The sequence below is a fragment of the Oncorhynchus mykiss genome, chromosome Y, assembly GCF_013265735.2.
Source record: "Oncorhynchus mykiss isolate Arlee chromosome Y, USDA_OmykA_1.1, whole genome shotgun sequence".
In the NCBI taxonomy this organism is placed as follows: domain Eukaryota; kingdom Metazoa; phylum Chordata; class Actinopteri; order Salmoniformes; family Salmonidae; genus Oncorhynchus; species Oncorhynchus mykiss.
Genome location: NC_048593.1, coordinates 42,287,682 through 42,315,212, shown reverse-complemented (window position 1 = coordinate 42,315,212; position 27,531 = coordinate 42,287,682). Strand labels below are relative to the sequence as shown.

General features: G+C 46.7%; 1 protein-coding gene across 1 annotated transcript in view; it reads left to right on the top strand.

The window, feature by feature from the left end:
* Positions 1-27,531, top strand: part of dchs1b (dachsous cadherin-related 1b) — a 241,894-nt gene that overhangs the window by 184,567 nt on the left and 29,796 nt on the right. Inside the window, exons 15-22 of the mRNA XM_036967976.1 lie at positions 4,405-4,652; positions 4,982-5,171; positions 5,463-5,758; positions 7,518-7,633; positions 16,008-16,247; positions 20,361-20,486; positions 20,867-21,076; positions 24,805-25,061. Of these exons, the coding sequence (XP_036823871.1) occupies positions 4,405-4,652; positions 4,982-5,171; positions 5,463-5,758; positions 7,518-7,633; positions 16,008-16,247; positions 20,361-20,486; positions 20,867-21,076; positions 24,805-25,061 (1,683 nt within the window). The remainder of the gene's footprint in view (positions 1-4,404; positions 4,653-4,981; positions 5,172-5,462; positions 5,759-7,517; positions 7,634-16,007; positions 16,248-20,360; positions 20,487-20,866; positions 21,077-24,804; positions 25,062-27,531) is intronic.

The window sequence follows — 27,531 nt, the reverse complement described above, 5'->3', positions numbered from 1 at the left end:
CCTCCTCTGCTCTCTCTGCTGGTTCTGTTCTGTCCTCCTCTGCTCTCTCTCTGCTAGTTCTGTTCTGTCCTCCTCTGCTCTCTCTCTGCTGGTTCTGTTCTGTCCTCCTCTGCTCTCTCTCTCTCTGCTAGTTCTGTTCTGACCTCCTCTGCTCTCTCTCTCTCTGCTGGTTTTGTTCTGTCCTCCTCTGCTCTCTCCTTGTGTTAAACACTTGGGGTCTCATTTACATCATCTGTGTGAGAAGTGTAGAATTCCAGAGAGTCTGAAATGGAGAGAGAAAAACCGAAAGTTGAATCCTTGCCTGTGAATAACAGAAAAGTATTTCAATCCCGGGCCATGTTTTCTGTTACCAGAGGTATATAGTGTAACCAAAAGCCAAGGTGAGAAGCCCTGCACCTACGGTACAACAACTCTCCTCTCATTAATCTACCTGAGAGTTGTCCTTCTGCGCCAGTCTTTCTGAACTCGCTCAGTCGGATGCTCCTGCCATTGCTCTAGTCCAGCCCTAACACACCTGATTCACCTGATTCACCCGATTCACCTGATTCACCCGATTCACCTGATTCACCCTGTTACTAGATATGTGGTTAGGCCTGTCAGCATTAGCAGTACTACTTTGCTGTGCGTGTCTGGCAGTAAGATCACAGGCACACACACCACAGGCACACACACCACACACACACACACACACACACACACACACACACACACACACACACACACACACACACACACACACACACACACACACACACACACACACACACTCATGACTCGGGGTGCTCTGTGTGTCTGCTGTGGTTGTCTAAATGTCCTTCATACCCATCTCTCCCTGTCCCAAACAACCCTCTATTCCCTAAGGCCCTGGTCAACAGTAGTGGACTATCGAGGGAAGAGGGATCTGTTTGGGACGTAGACTAAATCTCTGTTAATTATCATGACTCTTTTCCTCCAGTGGTCTCCAGAAATGTACACGATGCAGACATCAGAGGAAATGGGATTATTATTGCCAGTCAGTTTCAAAAGCTCTGGTGTGTTTTACACACACACACACACACACACGCACGCACGCACGCACGCACGCACGCACACCACACGCACGCACGCACGCACACCACACACACACACACACACACGCACACACAGAGACATACACACACACACACATCCCCACCACTAGGGTCAACATAGAGCTGACCGATAGCGTGTTGGCCTGACCGATAGCGTGTTGGCCTGACCGATAGCTTGTTGGCCTGACTGATAGCGTGTTGGCCTGACCGATAGCGTGTTGGCCTGACCGATAGCGTGTTGGCCTGACCGATAGCGTGTTGGCCTGACCGATAGCGTGTTGGCCTGACCGATAGCGTGTTGGCCTGACCGATAGCGTGTTGGCCTGACCGATAGCTTGTTGGCCTGACCGATAGCGTGTTGGCCTGACCGATAGCTTGTTGGCCTGACCGATAGCGTGTTGGCCTGACCGATAGCGTGTGTTGGAGCATGTCTCTGAGAGGGAATGTTCACTTGTTTATTTTTTTGTCCTCCCATCATTGTTTTCCTGTCATGTCCATGTCCAAACACAGTATTATGCCTGTGTTCCAAATGCCACCTGATTCCCTACAGTATAGGGTGCACTACTTTTGACCAGAGCCCGATGGGACCTGGGCAAAAGTAGTGCACTATATAGGGAATAGGATGCCATAGGGCTCTGGTCTAAAGTAGTGCACTATATAGGGACTAGGGTGCCATAGGGCTCTGGTCTAAAGTAGTGCACTATATAGGGACTAGGGTGCCATAGGGCTCTGGTCTAAAGTAGTGCACTATATAGGGAATAGGGTGCCATAGGGCTCTGGTCTAAAGTAGTGCACTATATAGGGAATAGGGTGCCATAGGGCTCTGGTCTAAAGTAGTGCACTATATAGGGAATAGGGTGCAATAGGGCTCTGGTCTAAAGTAGTGCACTATATATAGGGAATAGGGTGCAATAGGACTCTGGTCTAAAGTAGTGCACTACATAGGGTGCCAGTTGGGACTCACATATGTCTATTGGAAAATCATTGTGTAAGGCTGTTGGGACAAAACATTTTTTACTGTTATAGTCACTGACAGACAACATCTGGACAACTGTCTGTCTGTCTCCTTCGAGTCCCTCTCTGTCACTCTCCCCCCAGACATGGTTTATTTCTTCAGAGGGGTATTTCAGTCGTTCAAACCTGGGGGGACTTGTCGGTCTGAGTCAATTCATTTTGACAAGCATAAAGCAGATGATGAATTGTATTACAGTGAATGGAGTTGAATTATACAGCGCCAGTCAAAAGTTCGGACACACCTACTCATTCAAGGGTTTTTCTTTATTTTATTTTTTTACTATTTTCTACATTATAGAATAATAGTGAAGACATCACAACTATGAGATAACACATCACAACTATGAGATAATACATCACAACTATGAGATAACACATATGGAGTCATGTAGTAACCAGAAAAGAGTTCAAAATATATTTTATATTCTTCAAAGTAGCCACCCTTTGCCTCGATGACCGCTTTGCACATTCTTGTTATTCTCTCAACCAGCTTCACCTGGAATGCTTTTCCAACAGTCTTGATGGAGTTCCCACATATGTTGAGTACTTGTTGGCTGCTTTTCCTTCACTCTGTGGTCAAACTCATCTCAAACCATCTCAATTGGGTTGAGGTCAGGTGAGTGTGGAGGCCAGGTCATCTGATGCAGCGCTCCATCACTCTCCTTCTTGGTCAAATAGCCCTTACACAGCCTGGAGGTGTGTTCGGTCATTGTCCTGTTGAAAAACAAATTATAGTCCCACTAAGCACAAACTAGATGGGATGACAGTGTCACCAGCAAAGCATCCCTACACCAACACCTCATCCTCCATGCTTCACGGTGGGAACCACACATGCGGAGATCATCCATTCACCTACTCTGCGTCTCACAAAGACACGGCGGTTGGAACCGAAAATCTCAAATTTGGACTGAAAACCAAAGGACAGATTTCCACTGGTCTAATGTCCGTTGCTCGTGTTTCTTGGCCCAAGCAAGTCTCTTCTTATTGGTGTCCTTTAGTGGTGATTTCTTTGCTGCAATTTGACCAGGAATGCCTGATTCTGTTGATGTTGAGATGCGTCTGAAGCATTTATTTGGGCTGCAATGTCTGAGGCTGGTAACTCATTTTTTTTTTTTTTTTTAATATAAAAATATATATTTTTAAAATGTAACTAGGCAAGTCAGTTAAGAACAAATTCTTATTTTCAATGACGGCCTAGGAACAGTGGGTTAAGTGCCTGTTCAGGGGCAGAACAACAGATTTGTACCTTGTCAGGTCAGGGATTCGATCCAGCAACCTTTCGGTTACTGGCCCAACGCTCTAACCACTAGGCTACCTGCCGCTCTAACCACTAGGCTACCTGCCGCTCTAACCACTAGGCTACCTGCCGCTCTAACCACTAGGCTACCTGCCTCCTCTAACCACTAGGCTACCTGCCGCTCTAACCACTAGGCTACCTGCCGCCTCTATGCTCTAACCACTAGGCTACCTGCCGCCTCTACACTCTAACCACTAGGCTACCTGCCGCCTCTAACCACTAGGCTACCTGCCACCTCTATGCTCTAACCACTAGGCTACCTGCCGCCTCTACACTCTAACCACTAGACTACCTGCCGCCTCTACGCTCAGTTTCATCATAGCGCATGATGGTTTTTGCGGCTGCATTGATTGACCTTCATGTCTTAAAGTATTGATGGACTGTCGACTAATGATGGACTGTGGACTTGTTCTTTTACCAAATTAGGGCTATCTTCTGTATACCACCCCTACCTTGTCACAACACGGCTGATTGGCTCAAACGCATTAAGAAGGAAAGAAATTCCACATATTAACTTTTTTTAACAAGGCACACCTGCTAATTGAAATGCATTCCAGGTGACTACCTCATGAAGCTGGTTGAGAGAATGCCAAGAGTGTGCAAAACTGTCATCAAGGCAAAGGGTGGCTACTTTAAAGAATCTAAAATATATTTTGATTTTTCTAACACTTTTTGGGGGTTACTACATGATTCCATATGTGTTGTTTCATAGTGTTGATGTCTTCACCATTATTCTACAATGGAGAAAATAGTAAAAAATAATAACAATAATAATTTAAAAAAAACTTGAATGAGTGTGTCCAAATGTTTGACTGGTACTTTAAGTACTTTGCCTTGCTTTCACAACCATTTTAAATGGGTTCCCAGTTGCATTGAATTAAATTGAACTGGATCGAACTGGATCGAACTGGATCGAACTGGATCGAACTGGATCGAACTGGATTGAACTGGATTGAACTGGATCGAACTGGATTGAACTGGATCAAACTGGATTGAACACACTCTATCTGTCTTCATCTGCAGGTCCTGAGTTCCAGTAAGCCTTCTGCCAAGAACACTCTGTCCATGACTCTCAACTCAGTGGAGGGCGTCGCCCCAGGCTCTGTCATTGGCTCTGTCCGGTCACATGACCAGCGTGACACGCTGTCGTTGGACGGTCAGGTGACGTACGTGGTGGTGGGCGGGACGGACCGGAAGGGGACGTTCATGGTTGACCGGATTACGGGAGACGTGTACCTGGTCAGAGTACTGGACTATGAGGAAGGGGACAGGTGAACCTGCTAGTTTCTCCTGTTCTTCATTACATCTTTATTAAACCTATTATATGGGATACATCTGGGAGTTGAGAGGAGATTTCCTTTTTCTATCATTTACTTCTATCTCAACTTGACTTGACTGTCTCTCTCTCTCGCTCTCTCTCTCTCTCTCTCTCTCTCTCTCTGTATCTCTCTCTCTGTCTCTCTCTCATTCTCTCTCTGTCTCTCTCATTCTCTCTCTCTCTCTCTCTCTCTCTCTCTCTCTCTCTCTCTCTCTCTCTCTCTCTCTCTCTCTCTCCCCCTCTCTCTCTCTCTCCCATCCATCCATCCCTCTCTCATTCCAGGTACACTCTGCATGTGGAGGTATCAGATTTCACGCTGGCGTACCCCAGCAGTCACAGAGTACAGCTGGACATTAACGTCCAAGACAGCAATGACCACGCCCCCCAGTTCACCGAGGACCCCGTTACCATAGTGATACCAGAGAACACCCAGCCGGGAGCCTCCATCTACACCTTCCAGGCTGCTGATAAGGTGGGACAGTAGTAGGTTATATAATGAAATAAAAGATAATAAAATAGTCAAATATAATCAATCATCTGATAAATTGAGAAATGGGGGAGAAGAGATAGCATGTTGGGGTTTCAATATCAGGGCAGGAATTACCTCACTGTGGGAGTTAAAGGTATGATGTCTTTTCAGGTTGTTGCTATTAACTATCAAAATCTCAAGAGTTGGGCTGATAAGAACATGTCTTGTCCCTGAAAACTCCTATTTTAGGTGTCATTATGTTAATCGGATGTTCTCACGTCCCCGTTCTTTTAGGACGGCAGTGGTCCCAACAGCGAGCTGCGTTACTCAATCCAGCACCGCTGGCCTGACTCCCTTCACCTCCTGACCCTTGACCCGTCCACTGGGGTCCTGACCTTGGGTCAGAAGTTAGATCACGAGACCACGTCCTCCCTCTACCTGGTTGTCAGGGCGACCGACCAGGCGGAGGACGTGTCCGCGCGGCGCTGGGGGTCGGTGACGGCCCGGGTGTTTGTGACGGACGAGAATGACAACGCTCCCGTGTTCAGCTCGTCCTCCGCCGTCAGTGTTATGGAGGACCAGCCGGTCGGGTGAGCAACACATTCACTAGGAGGCATATCTCATTCAAATGATTTAAAACACAACATTATAGGGGAGAATATACCCCTATAATCTAAGAAGTTGAGCTGTCCATAGTCTAGTCCAGATACTGTGTATGCATCTGTAGACCTTGTCAAGAGGAGACATCTGTAGACCTTGTCAGAGGAGACATGAGGAGAAATCTGTAGACCTTGTCAAGAGGAGACATGAGGAGAAACCTGTAGACCTTGTCAAGAGGATAAATCTGTAGACCTTGTCAAGAGGAGAAATCTGTAGACCTTGTCAAGAGGAGAAATCTGTAGACCTTGTCAAGAGGAGAAATCTGTAGACCTTGTCAAGAGGAGAAATCTGTAGACCTTGTCAAGAGGAGAAATCTGTAGACCTTGTCAAGAGGAGAAATCTGTAGACCTTGTCAAGAGGAGAAATCTGTAGACCTTGTCAAGAGGAGAAATCTGTAGACCTTGTCAAGAGGAGAAATCTGTAGACCTTGTCAAGAGGAGAAATCTGTAGACCTTGTCAGAGGAGACATGAGGAGAAACCTGTAGACCTTGTCAAGAGGAGAAATCTGTAGACCTTGTCAAGAGGAGAAATCTGTAGACCTTGTCAAGAGGAGAAATCTGTAGACCTTGTCAAGAGGAGAAACCTGTAGACCTTGTCAAGAGGAGAAATCTGTAGACCTTGTCAAGAGGAGACAAGAGGAGAAATCTGTAGACCTTGTCAGAGGAGACATGAGGAGAAATCTGTAGACCTTGTCAGAGGAGACATGAGGAGAAATCTGTAGACCTTGTCAAGAGGAGAAATCTGTAGACCTTGTCAAGAGGAGAAACCTGTAGACCTTGTCAAGAGGAGACAAGAGGAGAAATCTGTAGACCTTGTCAGAGGAGACATGAGGAGAAATCTGTAGACCTTGTCAAGAGGAGAAATCTGTAGACCTTGTCAAGAGGAGAAATCTGTAGACCTTGTCAAGAGGAGAAATCTGTAGACCTTGTCAAGAGGAGAAATCTGTAGACCTTGTCAAGAGGAGAAATCTGTAGACCTTGTCAAGAGGAGAAATCTGTAGACCTTGTCAGAGGAGACATGAGGAGAAACCTGTAGACCTTGTCAAGAGGAGAAATCTGTAGACCTTGTCAAGAGGAGAAATCTGTAGACCTTGTCAAGAGGAGAAATCTGTAGACCTTGTCAAGAGGAGAAACCTGTAGACCTTGTCAAGAGGAGAAATCTGTAGACCTTGTCAAGAGGAGACAAGAGGAGAAATCTGTAGACCTTGTCAGAGGAGACATGAGGAGAAATCTGTAGACCTTGTCAGAGGAGACATGAGGAGAAATCTGTAGACCTTGTCAAGAGGAGAAATCTGTAGACCTTGTCAAGAGGAGAAACCTGTAGACCTTGTCAAGAGGAGACAAGAGGAGAAATCTGTAGACCTTGTCAGAGGAGACATGAGGAGAAATCTGTAGACCTTGTCAAGAGGAGAAATCTGTAGACCTTGTCAAGAGGAGAAATCTGTAGACCTTGTCAAGAGGAGAAATCTGTAGACCTTGTCAAGAGGAGAAATCTGTAGACCTTGTCAAGAGGAGAAACCTGTTGACCTTGTCAAGAGGAGACAAGAGGAGAAATCTGTAGACCTTGTCAAGAAGAGACATGGTTGAGGCCTGAATCACAAATGAAAGTAAAAGATTGATGCCAAGAACCTGGCTGGACATTTAAGGTCCAGGCCCTGACTATCTGCTGTGTGTTTCTGTGTATTGTCAGGTTCGTGGTTGTGTACGTGATGGCTCGTGACGAGGATGAGGGAGAGAACGGCCGAGTGTCCTACAGCATCCAATTAGGGAACGGCGCTGGACGCTTCAGCCTCAACCCCAACACCGGTAAGACTTCTGACCCTTAACCCCTGGCCTCTGACACGAGTAAGATCCTAACACTACTGAGAATTCCAACACAGACTCACACCTACAGATGCAGGATCTTAATTTGATCACTCTTTTGTTCCTGAGCCGCAGGGAAAGGCATGAATTCACTGAAAGTTCAAACTCACACGGTTATATGAACAGTATTCCACATGTTATGTAGCCTCCTTTTGACCAGCTAACAGTCTAACCACATAGCAACCAATGGACTAAATGTTCAAATCCAGTTGCAGCGGGATTATTTTTTGCTCCGTCAATACAGGTCAAATTAAGATCCTACACCTGTAATTCTCCTTAACCCTGCGACCTCTGTCTCAGACCATCGCACAGGGAGTTATCATATTCAGTGCCTTCGGAAAGTGTTCAGACCCCTTCACTTTTTCCACATTTTTTTTACGTTTACAGGCTAGTTCTAAAATTGATTAAATAAAATGTATTCCTCATCAGTCTACACACAAATACCCCATAATGACAAAGCAAAAACTGTTCTTTTGAAATTCTTACAAATGTATTAAAAAAAATAAAAAAAATAAATACATTTTAAAAATAAGTATTCAGACCCTTTGCTATGAGATTCTAAATTGAGCTCAGGTGCATCCTGTTTCCATTGATCATCCTTGAGATGTTTCTACAACTTGATTGGGGTCCACCTGTGGTAAATGAAATTCAATGGATATGATTTGGAAAGGCACACACCTATCTATATAAGGTCCCACAGTTGACAGTGCATGTCAGAGCAAAAACCAAGCCATGAGGTCGAAGGAATTGTTGAGGCACGCCTGCTAAATGAAATAAGTTCCAGGCGTCACGTCTGTAGGAAACCTGGCACCATCCCTACGCTGAAGCATGGTGGAGGCACCATCCCTACGCTGAAGCATGGTGGAGGCACCATCCCTACGCTGAAGCATGGTGGAGGCACCATCCCTACGCTGAAGCATGGTGGAGGCACCATCCCTACGCTGAAGCATGGTGTAGGCACCATCCCTATGCTGAAGCATGGTGGAGGCACCATCCCTACGCTGAAGCATGGTGGAGGCACCATCCCTACGCTGAAGCATGGTTGAGGCACCATCCCTACGCTGAAGCATGGTGGTGGCAGCATCATGCTGTGGGGATGTTTTTCAGCGGCAGGGACTGGGAGACTAGTCAGGTTGAGGGAAAGATGAACAGAGCAAAGCACATAGAGATCCTTGATGGAAACCTGCTCCAGAGCACTCAGAACCTTAGACTGGAGTGAAGGTTCACCTTCCAACAGGACAACGACCCTAAGCACACAGCCAAGACAATGCCGGAGTGGCTTCAGGACAAGTTTCTGAATGTCCTTGAGTGGCCCAGCCAGAGCCCGGACTTGAACCCGATCTAACTTCTCTTTTAGAGACCTGAAAATAGCTGTGTAGCGACGCTCCCCATCCTACCTGACAGAGCTTGAGGATCTGCAGAGAAGAATGGGAGAAACTCCCCAAATACAGGTGTGCCAAGCTTGTAGCGTCAGACCCAAGAAGACCCAAGGCTGTAATCGCTGCCAAAGATGCTTCAACAAAGTACCGAGTAAAAGGTCTGAATACTTATGTAAATGTGATGTTTAAGTTTTTTTTTTTTTTTGTTAATAAATTAGCAAACATTTATAAAAACCTGTTTTTGCTTCGTCATTATAGGGTATTGTGATGTCATTATGGGGCATTGTGATGTCATTATGGGGTATTGTGATGTCATTATAGGGTGTGTCTGTTGTGTGTAGATTGATGAGGGGAAGAAAAAAACCCGATTTTAATCCATTTTAGAACTAGGCTGTAACATAACAACATGTGGACAAAGTCAAGGGTTCAAGGCCCTGTATATTTATTTACAAGCAGGGTACAGATTTCAACGTTTTACAGTCTTTAGAGACGCCCTACAGTACAAGTGTTGCTCTGGACTGATGTTTCACTAGTATAGTATTATTCTGGAGTTGGTCCCTTATTGATTTAACACATTGGAGTCTTTATCATGTAGGCTTATTCTATAGAGTTACATCATCGACCTTAATCATTATCCCTACCATAGGGGCTTGAACTACCACAAGTTTCCATGGACCCATTACAAGCCATTACATCCCACTCCTGAGCAGGCCTGGGTTTAAATACTATTTGAAATCTTTCCGATACTTTCAGCATGTTTTTCTTCTTGTCTTCCTGGATGGGCGGGGTTTTGTAACCAGTGTCTGTTTTGTAACCACCACTGTTCTATTGGTTCCATTGTGCCAGTCAAGCTCAATCAAGCTCAGATAGTGATGATTTCTAATGATGATTTCTAATAGTATTTCAGCCACAGGTGATTGGTGGCACCTTTTAATTGGGGAGGGTGGTCTCGTGGTAATGGCTGGAGCAGTATCATTATCAAATACATCAAACACTTTGGTTTCTATCACGTTTTAAGGTATAACCCAGGTGCAGACAGTGTTTGAAGAAACTAAAGTGTATTCCTTAAACAGGGACAGGTAAACCCACAGGTCGGGGTCAGGCAGGGGTCAGGGTCAGGCAGGGGTCAATAATCCAGAGTAGTGGGGCAAAGGTACAGGACGGCAGTCAGGGTCAGGCAGGGTCAGGCAGGGGTTAGGGTCAGGGTCAGGCAGAGGTCGGTAATCCAGAGTAGTGGGGAAAAGGTACAGGATGGCAGGCAGGGTCAGGGTCAGGATCAGGGTCAGGCAGAATGGTCAACACCCGGAAAGCTAGAGAACAGGAACAACCGAGAGACAGGAGCCGAGGGGAAAAACGCTGGTAGGCTAGACGAAACATAAACGAACTGACGACAGACAAACAGAGAACCCAGGTATAAATACACAGGGGATAATGGGGAAGATGGACGACACCCGGAGAGGGGGGGGGGGGGGGGGGTGGAGACAAGCACAAAGACAGCTGAAACAGAACAGAGTTCTATGTGTTTGATGATATTCCATTGGCTCCAGTCCAGACGTTATTATGAGCCGTCCTCCACTCAACAGCCTCCTGTGATTTCAACCAAGATCTGCTCCTGAGTTGTGTCTACAGAGCCTCTGGCTGTTAAAACATTCCTTAACCCCTCAGATCATTCAACAGAGCATCTTTCAATGCCTCAGAGCAATATTTAAAGAGTGTTGGGCACAGTAACCGAAAGGTCGCTGGTTTGAATCCCCAAGCCGACCTTGTGAGAAAAAAAATTGGTCGATGTGCCCTTGAGCGAGGCACGTTAACCGTAATTGCTGTGTACTCTTGAGTCCCAAATGGCCCATAGGGCTCTGGTCTAAAGTAGTGCACTATATAGGGAATAGGGTGCCATCGGACTCTAGTATAAAGTAGTGCACTATATAGGGAATAGGGTGCCATAGGACTCTAGTATAAAGTAGTGCACTATATAGGGGATAGGGTGGCATTTGAGATGCATATTAATTCTTGGGTTTTCCTCTAATGACAGATGTGTTCATGGGAACCTGGTTTTATTATGGCTGGAGAAGCAGAGGAAACCCCTTTGATATGTTATATATGTATATATTAACATGTCCTTTCTCAATCATCAGCACAGGGTAATATAATGGAGGCCTCTGTGTGTGATACACATACACACTACACACACACACACTATACACACACACACTACACACACACACACACACACACTACACACACACACACACACTACACACACACACACACACACACACACACACACACACACACACAGACACACACACACAGACACACACACACACACACACACACACACACACACACACACACACACACACACACACACACACACACATCCCACGCTGCTTAAAATTAACAGAGTGGTAGTCTACAGTACACAGGGGTAGTCTACAGTACACAGGGGTAGTCTACAGTACAGAGGGGTAGTCTACAGTACAGAGGGGTAGTCTACAGTACACAGGGGTAGTCTACAGTACAGAGGGGTAGTCTACAGTACACAGGGGTAGTCTACAGTACAGAGGGGTAGTCTACAGTACACAGGGTTAGTCTACAGTACACAGGGGTAGTCTACAATACAAAGGGGTAGTCTACAGTTCACAGGGGTAGTCTACAGTACACAGGGGTAGTCTACAGTACACAGGGGTAGTCTACAGTACAGAGGGGTAGTCTACAGTACAGAGGGGTAGTCTACAGTACACAGGGGTAGTCTACAGTACAGTGGGGTAGTCTACAGTACAGAGGGGTAGTCTACAGTACACAGGGGTAGTCTACAGTACACAGGGGTAGTCTACAGTACAGAGGGGTAGTCTACAGTACAGAGGGGTAGTCTACAGTACACAGGGTTAGTCTACAGTACACAGGGGTAGTCTACAGTACAGAGGGGTAGTCTACAGTACACAGGGGTAGTCTACAGTACAGAGGGGTAGTCTACAGTACACAGGGGTAGTCTACAGTACACAGGGGTAGTCTACAGTACACAGGGGTAGTCTACAGTACACAGGGGTAGTCTACAGTACACAGGGGTAGTCTACAGTACACAGGGGTAGTCTACAGTACACAGGGGTAGTCTACAGTACACAGGGGTAGTCTACAGTACAGAGGGGTAGTCTACAGTACACAGGGGTAGTCTACAGTACACAGGGGTAGTCTACAGTACACAGGGGTAGTCTACAGCACACAGGGTTAGTCTACAGTACACAGGGGTAGTCTACAGTACACAGGGGTAGTCTACAGTACACAGGGACAGTCTACCTTACACAGGGACAGTCTACAGTACACAGGGACAGTCTACAGTACAGAGGGGTAGTCTACAGTACACAGGGGTAGTCTACAGTACACAGGGGTAGTCTACAGTACACAGGGACAGTCTACAGAACACAGGGACAGTCTACAGTACAGAGGGGTAGTCTACAGTACACAGGGGTAGTCTACAGTACACAGGGACAGTCTACAGTACACAGGGACAGTTAAGGGCGGTTCCAGATGAGCTTTGTTTCTTTAAGCCATTACTGTAGAGAGGAGAGGCTGCTGAATAACCCACTACTAATGTTTAACTTCTGGTTTCTGTCACTCCTCATCCTGTATTATAGATGGGGGGGGGGGGGGGGGGGTCACTCAGGCTTTATAGGGGGGGTAGGAGACATGCTAATGATGGAGAGAATGAAAGATATAGAGAGATGGAGAGAAGGAACGATATGGAGAGAAGGAGAGAGGGGAAGTACAAAAAGCTTTGCCAATATAATCCATCCACCTGACAGGTGTGGCATATCAAGAAGCTGATTAAAAAGCATGATCATTACACAGGTGCACCTTGTGCCGGGGACAATAAAAGGCCACTCTAAAACGAGCAGTTTTGTCACATAACACAATGTCACAGATGTCACAAGTTTTGAGGGAGCTTGCAATTGGCATGTTGACTGCAGGAATATCCATCTCTAGCTATTGCTAGAAAATCGAATGCTCATTTCTTTACCATAAGCCGCCTCCAACATCGTTTTAGAGAATTTGGCAGTACGTCCAAAGAGGAGTATTTCTGTCTGTCATAAAGCCCTTCTATGGGGAAAAACTCATTTTGATTGGCTGGGTCTGGCTCCCCAGTGGGTGGAGCTGGCTCCAAAGTGGGTGGGCCTATGCCCTCCCAGGCCGACCAATGGCTGTGCCCCTGCCCAGTCATGTGAAATTGATAGAGGGGTGTGTGTGTTGGGGTGGTGGTAGGGGTGTGTGTGTTGGGGTGGTGGTAGGGGTGTGTATGCTTTCCCATGTTTAACAGAACATGACTGTCACTCAAACACATACAAACACACACACAAATACACACACAAACCGTGATCCAAGACATCTTCACTCCTTTATTGCATCAACAAGGACAGTAACGGGTCTGATATCCTGTCTGATATCCTGTCTGAAAACCTGTCTGATATTCTGTCTGATATCCTGTCTGATAGCCTGTCTGATATTCTGTCTGATATCCTGTCTGATATCCTATCTGATATCCTGTCTGATAGCCTGTCTGATAGCCTGTCGATAGGGTGTCTGATAGCCTGTCTGATAGCCTGTCTGATATCCTGTCTGATATCCTGTCTGATAGCCTGTCTGATAGCCTGTCGATAGCCTGTCTGATAGCCTGTCTGATAGCCTGTCGATGGGGTGTCTGACAGCCTGTCGATAGGGTGTCTGATAGCCTGTCTGATATCCTGTCTGATATCCTGTCTGATAGCCTGTCTGATATCCTGTCTGATAGCCTGTCTGATATCCTGTCGATAGGCTGTCTGATATCCTGTCTGATAGCCTGTCGATAGGGTGTCTGATAGCCTGTCTGATAGCCTGTCTGATATCCTGTCTGATAGCCTGTCTGATATCCTTTCGATAAGCTGTCTGATATCCTGTCTGATATCCTGACTGATATCCTGTCGATAAGCTGTCTGATATCCTGTCTGATATCCTGTCTGATATCCTGTCGATAGGCTGTCTGATATCCTGTCTGATATCCTTTCTGATATCCTGTCTGATAGCCTGTCTGATATTCTGTCTGATATCCTGTCTGATATCCTGTCTGATAGCCTGTCGATAGGGTGTCTGATATTCTGTCTGATATCCTGTCTGATAGCCTGTCTGATATCCTGTCTGATAGCCTGTCTGATAGCCTGTCTGATATCCTGTCGATAGGCTGTCTGATATCCTGTCTGATATCCTGTCTGATATCCTGTCTGATATCCTGTCTGATATCCTGTCGATAGGCTGTCTGATATCCTGTCTGATAGCCTGTCGATAGGGTGTCTGATAGCTTGTCTGATAGTGTATTTTATCCTGTCTGACATCCTGTCTTACGTGCTTTAGTTATTTTAATAAGTTGCTATATTTTGTCACAGGGCTGCTCCAGTATACATTCACAGAGCTGCTCCAGTATACATTCACAGAGCTGCTCCAGTATACATTCACAGGGCTGCTCCAGTATACATTCACAGAGCTGCTCCAGTATACATTCACAGGGCTGCTCCAGTATACATTCACAGGGCTGCTCCAGTATACATTCACAGAGCTGCTCCAGTATGCATTCACAGAGCTTCTCCAGTATACATTCACAGAGCTGCTCCAGTATACATTCACAGAGCTGCTCCAGTATGCATTCACAGAGCTTCTCCAGTATACATTCACAGAGCTGCTCCAGTATACATTCACAGGGCTGCTCCAGTCTACATTCACAGAGCTGCTCCAGTATGCATTCACAGAGCTTCTCCAGTATACATTCACAGAGCTGCTCCAGTACACATTCACAGAGCTGCTCCAGTACGCATTCACAGAGCTGCTCCAGTATTCATTCACAGAGCTGCTCCAGTATACATTCACAGGGCTGCTCCAGTATGCATTCACAGGGCTGCTCCAGTATGCATTCACAGGGCTGCTTCAGTATGCATTCACAGGGCTGCTCCAGTATGCATTCACAGGGCTGCTCCAGTATTTACTCAAGTAAAAGTTAAGTTAGCTAGCAAGCTAACCTGCCCAAGAGAGGTACGTTGAGTTGGCTAGCTAACGTTAGCTATGTTTACCTTCTCTTGTTTCAGTAGAAAGCAGAGAGCATGTCCTGGTGATTGTGTTAGTGTTGTAAAGTAAAGAACTTTATGAGAACAGCATGTTGGAAACTCTAGTCAATCCTTCATGAGAAAAGCAGTTTTGAAACACTGCAGTTAGTCTGCTTTACTACACAGATGGGGAGAGAGAGAGAGGAGAGAGCGAAGAGAGAGACAGGGAGAAGAGAGAGACAGAGAGGGGAGAGAGAGAGAGTAGAGAGCGAAGAGAGAGAAAGGGGAGGGGAGAGAGAGAGAGAGGAGAGAAAGAGAGAGAGAGACAGAGAGGGGAGAGAGAGAGGAGAGAAAGAGAGAGAGACAGAGAGAGAGAGGAGAGAAAGAGAGAGAGAGACAGAGAGGGGAGAGGGGAGAGGAGAGAGAGAGAGAGAGAGAGAGAGAGAGAGAGGGGGAGAGGGGGAGAGGGGGAGGGAGGGGGAGAGGGAGAGGGGGAGGGAGGGGGAGAGGGAGAGGAAGAGAGAAGAGAGGGACAGAGCGAGTAGAGAGAGCATTATTTTTTCTGATCTATCTTGGCTGTCTGTCATTCTTAGTTGGCTATCAGTGTATGTGAATCAGGAAGACATTGGAGAATAAAGGTTTTCTTTATAAAAGGAGTAGTTTTGTCTATCAATCATTTTTTAGGGCTGATCCACCTTGTACACTTTTTTTGGTACATTATTGTCTCTCAACTGCAGTAAACACTTGCCTTTTCCATGTCTGAATAATCTGATATTTCCTTACCAATAGTTTACATATTTAAATGAGCTGGATACATGGTTCTAGTCAACCAATTGATGTTTTCATAATCTCCTCTCCTCCCATTTCCTCCAGGCTCTCTGTCCATTCTGAAGGCTCTAGATCGTGAGGACCAGGAAGTGTTTAATCTGACCATCATAGCTGAGGATCACGGGATGCCCCAGCTGTCCACCAGTCAGGTTCTGTCTGTCCACGTGATTGACGTGAACGATGAGCCGCCGCTGTTCCAGTGGGAGGAGCTAGAGGCGGAGGTCAGAGAGAACCAGGAAGCGGGAACCACGGTGATCACCGTCACGGCATCGGACAGAGACCAAGGTGAGGCACGCACAGGGATGTTCATGCAGGTACACAAACACTCTTATGTCTCGGAGGGTCTGTCCGAACAAAACGACACACACTATCTTCAAATCCAAACTGGTTGGATTGTTAATAAAGAATCACTTTATTGAATGTCAATTGCTTTATAAGACTGGCTAAATATTTCATAAAAAAAAAAAAAGTGGATCTAAATTAAAATTACTTTGCAGATATGAAACAAACAGACAATGGTAATATCAGTCAAAAAATATGAAATTCCCCAGTTTATGCTTCAAAATCAACTTTATATGAGGTTTTTTTTTACTCAAAATTCCATGACGTACAGTAAGGAATAGTTGTCAGAACAGATGGATGCAGTTCAATGCATGATTCATATAATTCACCGATAAAGTTATTTGGTAGTCCAACAAATGTTGCTATCAGGTTGTAAATCACAGCTGGCCTGGTACATGGTTTTCTGCCTCCATTCGGGATGCTCTGTTTCCGTTTCAATGACTCAATGTGCTGGACAAAAACGGACGACTGTAACTAAGGCTGGGAATGTCAACACGATCAAACTAGCAAGGGGCTCGTCAGTCATAATGTAGCTAATAGACTAAACGCACATGTCAAACACAAGGCCTGCGGGGCCGAACACAACACACGGGGGAGTATAAATGAGTCAACTTTAGAGTCATCTACTTTGTTAAATTACGACCTGACGCGCTTGCATCAGTGAATTCAACTTCAATTGCGCTGTTTTTTGTGCGTCAGTTAACAGCGTGCAAGCGGGGGGGAAAGTGTACAGACGCACGCCACGGTCCTACCTAGAAATGTTGCTGATCTGACTTCCTGTTTTTAAAGCATGACAAAGGAATGACCAAAAAGTAAATCTGCCAACAAAACACCATGAAAAGGAGAATCATGTAGACGTGGGCCAGCAACATTAGAGCAGTAGCCTAGTGGCACGTTCGGACCTTAGTTCTTTTGTTATGTCTTTGTTTTAGTATGGTCAGGGCGTGAGTTGGGGTGGGCAGTCTATGTTCTTTTTTCTATGATTTGGTATTTCTGTGTTTTGGCCTGGTATGGTTCTCAATCAGAGGCAGCTGTCATTCGTTGTCCCTGATTGAGAACCATACTTAGGTAGCCTGGTTTCACTTTTGAGTTGTGGGTGATTGTTTCCTGTGTCTGTACCATATGGGACTGTTTCGATTTTCGTTTGTTCATTCACGTTGTTATTTTTGTATTTTTCTAAATATTTTTTATAGTGTTCAGTTTTATACACTGCTCAAAAAAATAAAGGGAACACTTAAACAACACAATTTAACTACAAGTCAATCACACCTCTGTGAAATCAAACTGTCCACTTAGGAAGCAACACTGATTGACAATAAATTTCACATGCTGTTGTGCAAATGGAATAGACAACAGGTGGAAATTATAGGCAATTAGCAAGACACCCCCAATAAAGGAGTGGTTTTGCAGGTGGTGACCACAGACCACTTCTCAGTTCCTATGCTTCCTGGCTGATGTTTTGGTCACTTTTGAATGCTGGCGGTGCTTTCACTCTAGTGGTAGCATGAGACGGAGTCGACAACCCACACAAGTGGCTCAGGTAGTGCAGCTCATCCAGGATGGAACATCAATGCGAGCTGTGGCAAGAAGGTTTGCTGTGTCTGTCAGCGTAGTGTCCAGAGCATGGAGGTGCTACCAGGGGACAGGCCAGTACATCAGGAGACATGGAGGAGGCCGTAGGAGGGCAACAACCCAGCAGCAGGACCGCTACGTCATAGAACACCAAGATTGGCAAATTCGCCCCTGGCGCCCTGTGCTCTTCACAGATGAAAGCAGGTTCACACTGAGCAAATGTGACAGACGTGACAGAGTCTGGAGACGCCGTGGAGAACGTTCTGCTGCCTGCAACATCCTCCAGCATGACCGGTTTGGTGGTGGGTCAGTAATGGTGTGGGGTGGCATTTCTTTGGGGGGCCGCACAGCCCTCCATGTGCTCGCCAGAGGTAGCCTGACTGCCATTAGGTACCGAGATGAGATCCTCAGACCCCTTGTGAGACCATATGCTGGTGCGGTTGGCCCTGGGTTCCTCCTAATGCAAGACAATGCTAGACCTCATGTGGCTGGAGTGTGTCAGCAGTTCCTGCAAGAGGAAGGCATTGAAGCTATGGACTGGCCCGCCCGTTCCCCAGACTTGAATCCAATTGAGCACATCTGGAACATCATGTCTCGCTCTATCCACCAACGCCACGTTGCACCACAGACTGTCCAGGAGTTGGCGGATGCTTTAGTCCAGGTCTGGGAGGAGACCCACGATGTGAGATCTTGCGTGGAGCCCCAGATCGAGGGAGATTATCAGTGGTCTTGTATGTCTTCCATTTCCTAATAATTGCTCCCACAGTTGATTTCTTCAAACCAAGCTGCTTACCTATTGCAGATTCAGTCTTCCCAGCCTGGCGCAGGTCTACAATTTTGTTTCTGGTGTCCTTTGACAGCTCTTTGGTCTTGGCCATAGTGGAGTTTGGAGTGTGACTGTTTGAGGTTGTGGACAGGTGTCTTTTATACTGATAAGAAGTTCAAACAGGTGCCATTAATACAGGTAACAAGTGGAGGACAGAGGAGCCTCTTAAAGAAGAAGTTACAGGTCTGTGAGAGCCAGAAATCTTGCTTGTTTGTAGGTGAACAAATACTTATTTTCCACCATAATTTGCAAATAAATTAATTAAAAATCTTACAATGTGATTTTCTGGATTTTTTTCTCATTTTGTCTGTCATAGTTGAAGTGTACCTATGATGAAAATTACAGGCCTCTCTCATCTTTTTAAGTGGGAGAACTTGCACAATTGGTGGCTGACTAAATACTTTTTTGCTCCACTGTATATATATATTTTTTTAAGTCATATTTTTCCTGGACAGATCTATGAACAGATTTTAAGATTTCGTTGTTGCTAAAACGTTGTCAGGTCCACTTTAAGTTGTTTCAGTGCAGTTAAAGTCACTCTTAATTTTCCCCAGGAGTTATTACTGAAGTAAATGTGTGAGTGCCAAAAACCATCTCTGCTTCTAGCACGCAACCAGGCAATTTAATGAGAGAGAGAGAGAGAGAGACAGAGAGAGAGAGAGACAAAGAGAGAGAGAGAGAGAAACAGAGAGAGAGAGAGAAAGAGAGACATAGAGAGAAACAGAGAGAGGAGGGAGAGAGAGAGAGAAACAGAGAGAGAGAAACAGAGAGAAACAGAGAGAAACAGAGAGAGAGAGAGAAACAGAGAGAGAGAAACAGAGAGAAAGAGCGAAACAGAGAGAGAGAAACAGAGAGAGAGAGAGAGAAACAGAGAGAGAGAGAGAGAAACAGAGAGAGAGAGAGAAACAGAGAGAGAGAGAGAGAAACAGAAAGAGAAGGAGGGAGGGAGAGGAAAGAGAGACAAACAGAGAAAGGAAAGCGAAGGGTGGGGTAGAATAATGGAATGAGTAAGACATTTGAGATAAGGAAGGGGGTGGTTAGTTTGGGTGAGGGAAAGGAAAGGGAAAGGGGGATACCTAGCAGAGATTGGCAGAGGGGAACTGAACAATGGAGAGAGGGGGTGGGGAGAGAGATATAGAGGGCTGTCAATGCCAATTCATTCCCCCACCATCCAGTGTTCAATAACCTAGTGATGAAGGTCAGAGCAGTAACACAGATTTATAATCTAGTGTTTGTTCCTCTCGGCTGTGTGTGAGTTCATTTGACACATCTGAATGGCCTTCAATGGCTCTCTCATCATCTCCTGTGCTTCCTCTAATATTACTTGACAGAAAAGCATAGATAACAACACATTGATAATAGAAAACAACACATTGATAATAGCCCTTTGCAATAGTTTCTACCTGTGATACGATTCCAGGTATTTTGCAGATGATGGAGAGGAGATGAGGAAAAGAGTTCAGATGAGATGGAATATTGACTTTGTGATTTTTATGTTTTTTCTCTCTCTCTCTGTCTCTCTTTCTCTCGCTCTCGCTCTCGCTCTCTCTCTCTCTGTCTCTCTCTATCTCTCGCTCTCTCTCTCTGTCTCTCTCTCTCTCTCTCTCTCTCTCTCTCTCTCTCTCTCTCTCTCTCTCTCTCTCTCTCTCCCTCTCTAGGTTCTAATGGCCAGGTGACATATGGAGGTGTAACAGAGGAAGGCTTCAGCATCAACCCTGTGACAGGAGTCATCAGCACTACCAAGACCCTGGACAGAGAGACTCAGGACCACTACACACTCACAGGTAGGAGTAATCCCACTACCAGTTCAGTGTTCAAAAGATTAGAAGAATGTACAAAGGGGTTTATATTCCTTGGCGTTTGTTAGTCTCAGAAAGTTCTGTGTGTCATAGTTGGTGCAAGTATATACTTGCAATGCCAGGTTGTGTGTTCACTTCCCACAAGGGACCAATATGTAAATATATGTAAATATATGTAAATATATGTACATGTATGCACTCATTACTGTAAGTCGATCTGGATAAGAGTGTCTGCTAAATTACCATGTGCATTTTGTTTGTTTAACTGAAGCTTGTGATTGGTCCTTCTTTATAACACATCAGCAATGAACTGACGAGAAGTTGCAGTTCAGTCCGTTCACACTCTCCTATCCGTCCCCCACCAGTGTATGCCAGGGACGGGGGCCTGCCTCCTAACTTTGCCAAGGTGGTGGTGCGTGTCTTGGTGCAGGATGAGAACGACAACGTGCCGGTGTTCGCCAGGCCCTGGTACGGCCTAGAGGTCCCTGAGAGCCAGAGCGCCGTGGAGCTGTGTATTGTCAGGGCTGCTGACGCAGACACTGGCCCCGCTGGAGACATAGAGTACAGGATCACTGGTAAGACCTGGAGACAGGATCACTGTAAGGACCTGGAGACAGGATCACTGGTAAGAACTGGAGACATAGAGGACAGGATCACTGGTAAGACCTGGAGACAGGATCACTGTAAGGACCTGGAGACAGGATCACTGGTAAGAACTGGAGACATAGAGGACAGGATCACTGGTAAGACCTGGAGACAGGATCACTGTAAGGACCTGGAGACATAGAGGACAAGATCACTGGTAAGACCTGGAGACAGGATCACTGTAAGGACCTGGAGACAGGATCACTGGTAAGACCTGGAGACATAGAGGACAGGATCACTGTTAAGACCTGGAGACATAGAGGACAGGATCACTGTTAAGACCTGGAGACAGGATCACTGGTAAGACCTGGAGACAGGATCACTGGTAAGACCTGGAGACATGGAGGACAGGATCACTGGTAAGACCTGGAGACATAGAGAACAGGATCACTGGTAAGACCTGGAGACATATAGGACAGGATCACTGTTAAGATCTGGAGACATGATCACTGGTAAGACCTGGAGACAGGATCACTGGTAAGACCTGGAGACATAGAGGACAGGATCACTGGTAAGACCTGGAGACATAGAGAACAGGATCACTGGTAATACCTGGAGACATATAGGACAGGATCACTGTTAAGACCTGGAGACATGATCATTGGTAAGACTTGGAGACAGGATCACTGTAAGACCTGGAGACATAGAGGACAGGATCACTGGTAAGACCTGGAGACAGGATCACTGGTAAGACCTGGAGACAGGATCACTGTAAGACCTGGTGACAGGATCACTGGTAAGACCTGGAGACAGGATCACTGGTAAGACCTGGAGACAGGATCATTGGTAAGACCTGGAGACAGGATCACTGTAAGACCTGGAGACATAGAGGACAGGATCACTGGTAAGACCTGGAGACAGGATCACTGGTAAGACCTGGAGACAGGATCACTGTAAGGACCTGGAGACATAGAGGACAGGATCACTGGTAAGACCTGGAGACATAGAGGACAGGATCACTGGTAAGACCTGCAGACATAGAGTACAGGATCACTGTTAAGACCTGGAGACATAGAGGACAGGATCACTGTTAATACCTGGAGACATAGAGGACAGCATCACTGTAAGGACCTGGACACATAGAGGACAGGATCACTGGTAAAACCTGGAGACAGGATCACTGTAAGGACATGGAGACAGGATCACTGGTAAGACCTCGAGACATAAAGGACAGTATCACTGTTAAGACCTGGAGACATAGAGGACAAGATCACTGGTGAGACCTGGAGACAGGATCACTGTAAGACCTGGAGACATAGAGGACAGGATCACTGGTAAGAACTGGAGACAGGATCATTGGTAAGACCTGGAGACAGGATCACTGTAAGACCTGGAGACATAGAGGACAGGATCACTGGTAAGACCTGGAGAGAGGATCACTGTAAGGACCTGGAGACATAGAGGACAGGATCACTGGTAAGACCTGGAGACAGGATCACTGGTAAGACCTGGAGACATAGAGGACAGTATCACTGGTAAGACCTGGAGACAGGATCACTGGTAAGACCTGTAGACATAGAGGACAGGATCACTGGTAAGACCTGCAGACATAGAGTACAGGATCACTGTTAAGACCTGGAGACAAAGAAGACAGGATCACTGGTAAGACCTGGAGACATAGAGGACAGGATCACTGGTAAGACCTGGAGACATAGAGGACAGGATCACTGGTAAGACCTGGAGACATAGAGGACAGGATCACTGGCAAGACCTGGAGACATAGAGGACAGGATCACTGGTAAGACCTGGAGACAGGATCACTGTTAAGACCTGGAGACATAGAGGACAGGATCACTGGTAAGACCTGGAGACATAGAGAACAGGATCACTGGTAAGACCTGGAGACATATAGGACAGGATCACTGGTAAGACCTGGAGACAGATAGGACAGGATCACTGGTGAGACATATAGGACAGGATCACTGGTAAGACCTGGAGACATAGAGGACAGGATCACTGGTAAGACCTGGAGACATAGAGGACAGGATCACTGGTAAGACCTGGAGACAGGATCACTTGTAAGACCTGGAGACATAGAGGACATGATCACTGTTAAGACCTTGGGAGTGGGGCGGGGGGTATGTTTTCATACTATAGGAGGGTCTCTGGAGGTTGACACCAGATCGTCTCTCTAGAGGTTGACACCAGATCGTCTCTAGAGGTTGACACCAGACCGTCTCTCTAGAGATTGACACCAGATCGTCTCTCTAGAGGTTGACACCAGACCGTCTCTCTAGAGGGTGACACCAGATCGTCTCTCTAGAGGTTGACACCAGATCGTCTCTCTAGAGGTTGACACCAGATCGTTTCTCTAGAGGTTGACACCAGATCATCTCTCTAGAGGTTGACACCAGTCTGTCTCTAGAGGTTGACACCAGTCCGTCTCTAGAGGTTGACACCAGATCGTCTCTCTAGAGGTTGACACCAGTCCGTCTCTAGAGGTTGACACCAGTCCGTCTCTAGAGGTTGACACCAGATCATCTCTAGAGGTTGACACCAGACCGTTTCTCTAGAGGTTGACACCAGACCGTCTCTCTAGAGGTTGACACCAGTCCGTCTCTAGAGGTTGACACCAGATCATCTCTCTAGAGGTTGACACCAGATCATCTCTTTAGAGGTTGACACCAGATCATCTCTTTAGAGGTTGACACCAGATCGTCTCTCTAGAGGTTGACACTAAATCGTCTCTCTAGAGGTTGACACCAGATTGTCTCTCTAGAGGTTGACACCAGTCCGTCTCTAGAGGTTGACACCAGATCGTCTCTCTAGAGGTTGACACCAGTCCGTCTCTAGAGGTTGACACCAGTCCATCTTTAGAGGTTGACACCAGTCCATCTCTAGAGGTTGACACCAGTCCGTCTCTAGAGGTTGACACCAGTCCGTCTCTCTAGAGGTTGACACCAGATCGTCTCTCTAGAGGTTGACACCAGATCGTCTCTCTAGAGGTTGACACCAGATCGTCTCTCTAGAGGTTGACACCAGATCGTCTCTCTAGAGGTTGACACCAGATCGTCTCTCTAGAGGTTGACACCAGTCCGTCTCTAGAGGTTGACACCAGTCCGTCTCTAGAGGTTGACACCAGTCCGTCTCTAGAGGTTGACACCAGATCATCTCTCTAGAGGTTGACACCAGATCATCTCTTTAGAGGTTGACACCAGATCATCTCTCTAGAGGTTGACACCAGTCCGTCTCTAGAGGTTGACACCAGTCCGTCTCTAGAGGTTGACACCAGTCCATCTCTCTAGAGGTTGACACCAGATCGTCTCTCTAGAGGTTGACACCAGTCCATCTCTAGAGGTTGACACCAGTCCGTCTCTAGAGGTTGACACCAGTCCATCTCTAGAGGTTGACACCAGTCCGTCTCTCTAGAGGTTGACACCAGTCCATCTCTCTAGAGGTTGACACCAGATCGTCTCTCTAGAGGTTGACACCGGATCGTCTCTCTAGAGGTTGACACCAGTCCGTCTCTCTAGAGGTTGACACCAGTCCATCTCTCTAGAGGTTGACACCAGACCGTCTCTCATGAGCGACTCGATGATGATGAATAGATCTGATGTTCATGGACATTGAAAACTTCACTATCTGAACTGAAATGAAATCTATTCAATGTTAACTGGCGTCACCATGACAGCTGTCTCTCTGCTTTTCCCTCCTATAGCTGGAGACCCAGACGGGATCTTCCAACTCCATGTCAGTTCAGGGGTCCTGTCCACGTCTCGTCCCCTGGATCGAGAGCTGCGGGCAGGGTACAACCTGGAGGTGGTGGCCCTGGACCATGGTTCTCCTGCTCTGAGCAGCACAGCCACAGTGGAGGTGAAAGTGTTGGATGTAAATGACAACAGTCCGGCCTTCAGCAGCAGCAGCTACACCATAGACGTCTCAGAGGACGCTGCCCAGGGAACTACAGTCTTAGAGGTGAGATAGGATCATTTACGTTCAGATATGATGAAATACAATATGATTGCATCTCCACCTTCGTGTTGAGGTAAGATAAGGGTTCCAACTAAGTTAAAGATGCAACTAAAACCAAAACAATGTTATAGTGGCAGCATTAACAGTCTCAATTCAGTATTCAACATTTGAATGGGTGGTGAGGAGGTGTCTTAATACCCATAAAACCTAGCGGTCAAACAGGGAAATGGATCCAATCGTTTTTCCAACATTCATTTTCACCCCATAGGGGATTTTTTTAGAAACATTTAAAAGAAGGGCTGTGATTTGTCTAGGCTTTACCCTAACGTGATGTTTTGATCACCGTGTAAATCTCTCTAGGACTAGGTGACTTTTATCTATATATTCATCTGTATTTACCCCCTCACCCAAACATGTAATACTAACTAGCTGCTAATGTGGCTATCATAAAGAACTACAAATACCATGATGATCTGGACGAGACTGCCGAATCAAGGCAAAGGTAGGAATCTCTGGATGAACTATCTAAAGTTAGCTAAATGCAATTCTGTGAACTGTCTTGTGGAATTTTTAAACGGACACAATACCTGTTAGCAAAGGTGTCAGCTGGAGATGACGTGCAGGAGCTTGCTGGGATTTGTAGTTTTTGCATGATGTCTATTTTGATGGTAATTAACATTTTTGAATCAGAGAGAGTAAAAAGAGACGAATATATTGATAAAAGTCACCTTGTCGTAGAGAGATTTACACGGTCATGAAAACATCACGCCAGGGTGAGCTCTACAGTACAGTACAGCTCTCCAGTAGAGCTTGGCAACGGGAGCGAAAGGACACTGTGCCCTGGTGTTGTTGCCGTTCATGTTCTCCCCATTGAGAATGTATGTATGTATCAAGGTGACATCTAGATGGCTATCAATATGAGTTATTTCTTGTGTAGGCTGCTATCCTACTTGAAATGAAATCATGGGAGGGGGTAAAAACGGACGCGTTAGCGACCGTCGTGACACAGATGCCCGGTGTCTGCCGACCTAAGGTGTTTCCCGCTGGGCGTCTGTATAGCGTTGTCATTGGCGGTCGCCAACGTGGCCATTTTTTTTTCTCTTGCATGATTATTTTTTTTTTAAGTAAGATAGCAACAGAGGAGGCTGCTGAGGGGAGGACGGCTCATAATAATGACTGGAATGGAGTCAATGGACTGGTATCAAAGACATCACACGTGGTTTCCACGTGGTTAATACCATTTCATTAACTCCGTCAGCTCCCGTTGGATATCATCCATAGTCCAGAGCTGCAGCTGCCCATACTTGAACCAATCATTCGCACCGGCTTATCTACTCGTTGTACAGCCCAATCAGCCACGTGAAACGGTCATGAGTGGCAACCAATCTGCCCAATCAGTTGATTTGCTTTCCATACACCACCTCCTCTTGACACACCAACTCGCCCATACTAAGGTCACCAAATTGGGCTGCAGTTACCCATACTAAGGTCACCAAATTGGGCTGCAGTTACCCATACTAAGGACAGCAAATTGGGCTGCAGTTACCCATACTAAGGTCACCAAATTGGACTGCAGTTACCCATACTAAGGTCACCATATTGGGCTGCCGTTACCCATACTAAGGTCACCATATTGGGCTGCAGTTACCCATACTAAGGTCACCATATTGGGCTGAAGTTACCCATACTAAGGTCACCATATTGGGCTGCAGTTACCCATACTTGTACTAGATGGTAAGCAGTGATTGCATTACGTGGGGAATTCACAATGTATAATACTGCAGTGGATTTGGTGTGACCTGGTAGCATTAGGGAGGGGTGGTAGGGTTAGGGGAGGGGTGGTAGCGTGAGGGGTGGTAGGGTTGGGGGAGGGGTGGTAGTGTTAGGGGAGGGGTGGTAGGGTTAGGGGAGGGTTGGTAGCGTTAGGGGAGGGGTGGTGGGGTTAGGGGAGGAGTGGTGGGGTTAGGGGAGGGGTGGTGGGGTTAGGGGAGGGGTGGTAGGGTTGGGGGAGGTGTGGTAGGGTTAGGGGAGGTAGCTTTAGGGGAGGGGTGGTAGGGTTGGGGGGGGGTGGTAGGGTTGGGGGGGTGGTAGGGTTAGGGGAGGGTTGGTAGGGTTAGGGGAGGGGTGGTAGCGTTAGGGGAGGGGTGGTAGGGTTGGGGGAGGGGTGGTAGGGTTAGGGGTGGGGTGGTAGGGTTATCTGAGAGGTGGTAGGGTTAGGGGAGGGGTGGTAGGGTTAGGGGGGAGGGGTGGTAGGGTTAGGGGAGCGGTGGTAGCGTTAGGGGAGGGGTGGTAGGGTTAGGGGAGGGGTGGTAGGGTTAGGGGAGGGGTGGTAGGGTTAGGGGAGGGGTGGTAGTGTTAGGGGAGGGGTGGTAGGGTTAGGGGAGCGGTGGTAGCGTTAGGGGAGGGGTGGTAGGGTTAGGGGAGGGGTGGTAGGGTTAGGGGAGGGGTGGTAGGGTTAGGGGAGGGGTGGTAG